We start from the raw sequence: 5,546 nt of genomic DNA on the forward strand, positions 1-5,546 counted from the left end.
CTGGGGGGGGGGGGGGGGGGGGGGGGGCTGCTAGGAGGGGCTGAGTGTGACAGGGGAAGTCTGGGCGCAGCCTCAGGCCCTCCCTGGGCCCTGCTGTCAGGCCCAGGACGCAGGCCATGCCTCTGAAAGGCCTTCCAGTCTGTTCCGTGGAGAGACCCTGGTTGGACTTTCCCAAGCGGATGCGAATGGCATCACAGTTTGCTTTTGCAGGAACATCCCCTGAAGGCCCTGCAGCGCGAGCGAGGGGAAGGCAGTGGGAGGTCGCAGGCAGTGAGCGGTGAGCAGTGGCTGGTTGCACAGCTGCTCAGAGCCTGCTGGGCCCCCTCTCCTGGTGGCTTCACACCAGGCCCCCCAGCCCTTTCATAGTACCCCGGGGAAGGGGAAGGTCTCCCCACCGTCCTCCTTAAAAATGAGAGGAGCCCGGCGGGAGTGGCTCAGTGGTTGAGCGTCGAACTATGAACCAGCAAGTTCTCTTGGGGGCGGTTTGAGCTGGAGATGTTAATAGAGCGTGCATATGTATCTGTGATTGATTAGACAATCTCTTTCCCAGAGTCAACCCTTGGAGGTGCTGCTGCTTCAAATTATGCAAATTCCACTTGGGGCCCGGGAGCCTCCTCCAACAACGGCACCTCCCCCAACCCAATTCACATCTGGGACAAGGTGATTGTAGACGGGTCTGACATGGAAGAGTGGCCTTGTATTGCCAGCAAAGACACTGAGTCTTCTTCCGAAAACACCACCGATAACAACAGTGCCTCAAACCCTGGCTCTGAGAAGAGCCCTCTGCCAGGAAGCACCACTAATAACAAAGGAAAAGGGAGCCAGTGCCAGAAAAAAAAATTAAAAAAAAAAAAAAGATTCCCAGGTGATTCTAATGTGCAGCCAAGGTTGAGAACCACTGGTTTAACTGCTGTGCTGTATGCCTGAAACCAATACAAAATAACACTGAATGTCAACTGTAATTGAAAAAGAAAAGAAAAACATGAGAGAAAACTTTAACCTGCGCTGCTCCCACTCACCAGTCCGTCACCTGAGACCAAGGGCCTGTGGAGAGTGTGGGGGCTAGCCAGCCCGGCCGGTGAGCAAGGCCTCTGGGGGGAGGGCCAGGGAGATCGCCGCACACTTGATTGGAAGAGGCCGAACTGTCCCCCCACCCTCCTCTCGCAGCTCTGAGTCTCCCGAAGAACAAAGGCCACAAGGAGGTCCCACCGAGCCTCCCCCCGTCCCCCTGGACTGGAGACGGGCCATCTTTATCTAATTACACGCTCCCTGCTCCCCAGCCATCAGGTGGGTGACTCACTCCCCCCGGGAGAGTGGCCAGTTTAAAATAACCCTCGGAGGTTAAGCACAAAAGGTATTTCTCGGGGGACTGCCACTGTGGACGCACAAAGGCCACATGCTAACCTGAGCAGCTCAGAGGGGGGCCGGCACGGAGGGTCCCACAGACTCAGAGACCAAGAGGAACCACAGCGCGGCCGGTGGGAAATGGAAACTTCCGGACAAACAGCATTCCAGGCGGTGGTTGTGCCTGGGCTGGGCCTGGCCCTGACAAAGGTCAACCTTGACCTCCAAGCCTGTTGTCTGTTTTTGCATCTGCAGTGGCGCACCTGGAGGCTCACCTCTCCAGGATCGAGGTCATTTTTTCCCCTAACAAAGGTCAACCTTTGCCTCAGCTCAGCCTCTTTTTTTTTTGCACCTACAGTAGCGCACCTGACCGCACCCCCGCAGCGTTTTACCGGTTAATCACTGCCGCTCACTGCCTGCACCCGCACCCCCTGTGTAAAGGAGCACGTGTCCTCACTACTTTGTATCCAGGCCCAGGGGTTTCCCACTCTCCCGGCCCCCTGGTCCAGCACCAGTGATGTCATGTCGCCCTCGCGTCTTCCCCTTGGGTTCTGCTGCAGAGTCAGGGGTAAGCATCCTCCCGAGCATTCTCTCAGGCCCTGGAAACTGTCGTCAGTTCCGGCGGCTGTCGTCAGTTCGGATGAAATCAACTCAAAAAGATTCCTGCAGGTTTGGACGTTTCTTGCGTGGGCACCACGCATCGCTCGCAGCACCTGCACGGCACACGCAGCCGCTCTCAGAAAACCCTGCGTGCGTTCGTACAACGAGGCAGGTTCGGTTCTTAGAAGCGGTGCCAGGAGGAAAACACCCAGGAAATCGCGGGACCCCCAGCCCTTCACCCGCTGCCTCTGTGGGGAAGGGAGACGGCGCCCCCCGCAGCCTTGGGAGTCCAACCAATGGCTGGGCTGGCTGGTGACTGCACCTGGCTCCTCCCACCCCGGCAGGTGGGGCTCCTAGCGGTGCTTGTTTGTAAGTGACCCCGCAGCGCTGCCTGCTCTGCTTCCCCCAGCACTGTCTCCCCACGTCGCGGCCTGGCTCGGGGCCTCCTTCGATTGTCTGAGGCTGTCCCGAGAAGATGAAAATAACCTTTCCTTTCTGGGCTGCCCCTTTGATTCCGCCCCCTCGGGGAGCAGACGCGACTTCCTGTGTTTGGACGGCTCGCCCAGACGGGGCTATTTCAGGCCGGGTCAGCCCGGTGGTTTCCGCGGCTCCCTCGCCCTTTATCTTAAAAGACCATCTTTGGTGTCAGCGGCTGCACCCTTTGATGGCTGCCAGCGGGGGGCCTCCCTGAGGGTTGACAACCCATTGTATTGGTTCCTGGGACCCCACAGGCACCGGAAACCCAATGTGCCCGCATGGGGGGGCGGGGCGGTAAGCATCCGCTGGGATGGGGCAGGGGAGAGTCCAAATGTGGCTGAAGGACCCAAAGCTCGTGCCCGACCTGGCCTGGGACTGCGTGACCACTGAGTGCGGGGCCCTGGGGCGTCCTCTGACGAGTCCTCCTTGGCGACGGGGAAACTGAGGCCCAGAGAGGGGCCCGGGTGTGTCTGAGTCACGCGGCCGGCAGAATTGAGCCCACGACTCAGGTCTCCAGACCTTAGCCCTGGCGGGGTCCCTCCCCCCGCCCCACATACTAAACGACCAGCTTGGGGGGTGGGGGGGGCCCAGGCGGGTCCCACAAGCTCAGAGACCGAGAGGAACCTCCCGGGATGGTCTGAAATTAAAGCTTCCTCCCGAGGAGCCGCTCCTGGCGGGTAATCACGTCCCAGGCTGGCATTTTCCCTGGCAAAGCTCCGCGGCGGCCTCCCTGAGCCTGTCTCTTGTTGCATCTACAGGACACACCTGCTGCCACCCCTTTGCAAGTCAGAGACCTGTTTTTCCCTGACAAAGGTCAGTCTTTACCTCAACGGAGCCTGTGCACTGTCTGTTTTATTTTTAATTTTAATTTTATTTTTTGCATCTACAGTAGCATACCTGGTAATTATTTCTCCCTAACAAAGGTCAGTCTTTTGTCCGTTGTCTTGTTTGCATCGAGGAGAATAACATACCTTTGGAATTTCGCAGTCATTTCCTTTTTCCGGACCCTCAAAGCACAACCAGCGCAGAGGGGGAGACCAGGCCGCAGGTCCGCGCCGCCTTACCCCGTGCCAATTGCGAACCGCTGACCAGCACCCACCCACGTGAAAGAAGTGCGGCCGTGTCCGCTCGGCAAACTTGTAACCCAATCTCAGGGTGTCCCGTCTCCCCCACCTATCGCCGCTGGATCTCTTGTAACCCACTGACGCCTGCTTCTTTGACTGAAATGTATAAAATAAGGGGCAAAACTATTTTATACTAAAACCCAGGCCTCCGACCTCCTGCTCAGATCCACAGGGCGGGAGAGGGTGTGGGCGGCATGGCCAGACCGGCGCACCCCGTCTCCAGGCCTCACTGACCCAGACCCCTCCCCAGAGGCCCCTGGCCCGGGCAGGGGCACCTCCTACCTGGCCTTGTGCGTCCTGTTCCCGGCCGAGGCGGGGAGGCTGGCGCTCCCGTTGGGGAAGGGGACCTCGGAGGAGCTGTTGGTCACTCGGTCATTGCTCAGCTCCAGGTAGGACCCGTTGAGCAGGTAAGCGCCGGGCCCCTCGCTCTCGTCGTAGTCCACATAGAGGCTCTCGGCCGGGGCTCTCCGGGGCAGGCCCTGCCCGAAGAATCTGTGGACCATCTCGGTGAAGTTGAGATCCTTGGAGTCGGCGCCTGGGGCCAGGATGATGAAGGCCGGGATGTACTCCGGGGAGGGAAGGTGGGCGTCGGCCTCTTGGTCATCCTTGTCCGCTGGGGGAGCTGCCCTCGTGGCGTTGCCATCTGCAAGGGAGATGGTGGCTCAACTTCAAGCAGCCCCTCACATGGCGGGGGGCGGGGGGGGGCAGGGGTGAGACCTGGGGCTGAACCTGGAAGCTCCTAGAGGCAGGTCTCTGCCCCATGAGAGACCACATTCGGAGGGTAGCCCAAAAGCTAGCCTAGGTGATCGGTGGGGAGTCTGCAGTGGGTCGAAGGGGGTCCCCCCAAATTCATGTCCACCCAGAATCATATCTTAGGATATGAGCTTATTTGGAAACTAGAGGCCCGGTGCATGAATTTGTGCATGGGCCAATCGGGCCGGGCTGGCTGGGGGGAGGGGCCACAGGCAGTTGGCAGGCTAGCCCCACCCCCTGGTTGAACCCCTGGTCAAGAGAACAATTTGCATATTAGCCTTTTATTATATAGGATAGGATCTTTGTCAGCCTAGTTAAGGGTCTGGAGGAGATCACCCAGATGTCAGGTGGGGGCCTCCATCCAATGACTGCCATCCTTGCAGGAAGAGGAGGGCACCGAGGCAGTCTCCGAGGAGCAGGCAGAGCCTAGAGGGATGCGGCCGAAAGCCAAAGACGCCTGGCACCCTCAGAACTGGGGGGAGGGGGCAGGAAGGACCCTCCCCTGGAACCCCGACAACTTGGTTTGGGGTTTGTGGCCTCTAAAAGTGGGAGAGAACCCATCTCTGTTGACCTGGGCCACCAGTGTGTGATCGCTTATTACGGCGGCCCCAGGACACTGACATGACCTTCCACGGAAAGATGCTGAGGGGCTTGGAGACCTGCTCCCCAAGTGAGTGAGGGGAGTCTCCCCAGGTCTGGTCCACCCTCCTCCCTCGGAACAACCCTGCTGAGCTGTGGCCGTCGGAATTGGCAGCATGGATCTTGGGGACCCTGACCCCAGTTCCCCACCACATCTCCACCCACACTTCCTGCCTCATCCTCGTCCCCACCTCTCTTTCCTGCCCTCAGCCGGCCAATCCTTCCCTGTTCCCAAGCCCTCAGATCAGGAGTCATCCCTGCCCCTCAGCTGCCCGCTATCCCCTTCCACAGCTCCTGCCCCACTTGGGGTGGTGGCTGTCTGTCTGTCCGTCCGTCTCTACCAGATCAGCAAGAGCAGGGGTGATGGGGTCAGACTGTCCTGGGTTGGACTCCCACTTCACCACGGTGGTCTGTGTGACATGAGTCCTCCCTCTCCTAGCCTCAGTCTCCCCATCTGTCAAGTGGGGACAAGCGCACCCACCTCAAAGAACGAACGTCAGAAGACGGGCGTACGCGAAGGCCTAGCCCTGTGCCCGCCCGGCACACCTGCACGGAACCAGCACCTCTGGTCGGGCTCCTCTGCAGTCTGGGGGACTGAAGGCCCTCCCC

General features: G+C 59.6%; 1 protein-coding gene across 1 annotated transcript in view; it reads right to left on the minus strand.

The window, feature by feature from the left end:
• Nucleotides 1–5,546, minus strand: part of ADAMTSL2 (ADAMTS like 2) — a 27,168-nt gene that overhangs the window by 10,088 nt on the left and 11,534 nt on the right. Inside the window, exon 11 of the mRNA XM_006776598.2 lies at nt 3,828–4,206. Within this exon, the coding sequence (XP_006776661.1) occupies nt 3,828–4,206 (379 nt within the window). The remainder of the gene's footprint in view (nt 1–3,827; nt 4,207–5,546) is intronic.

The sequence above is a fragment of the Myotis davidii genome, unplaced genomic scaffold (assembly GCF_000327345.1).
Source record: "Myotis davidii unplaced genomic scaffold, ASM32734v1 scaffold609, whole genome shotgun sequence".
In the NCBI taxonomy this organism is placed as follows: domain Eukaryota; kingdom Metazoa; phylum Chordata; class Mammalia; order Chiroptera; family Vespertilionidae; genus Myotis; species Myotis davidii.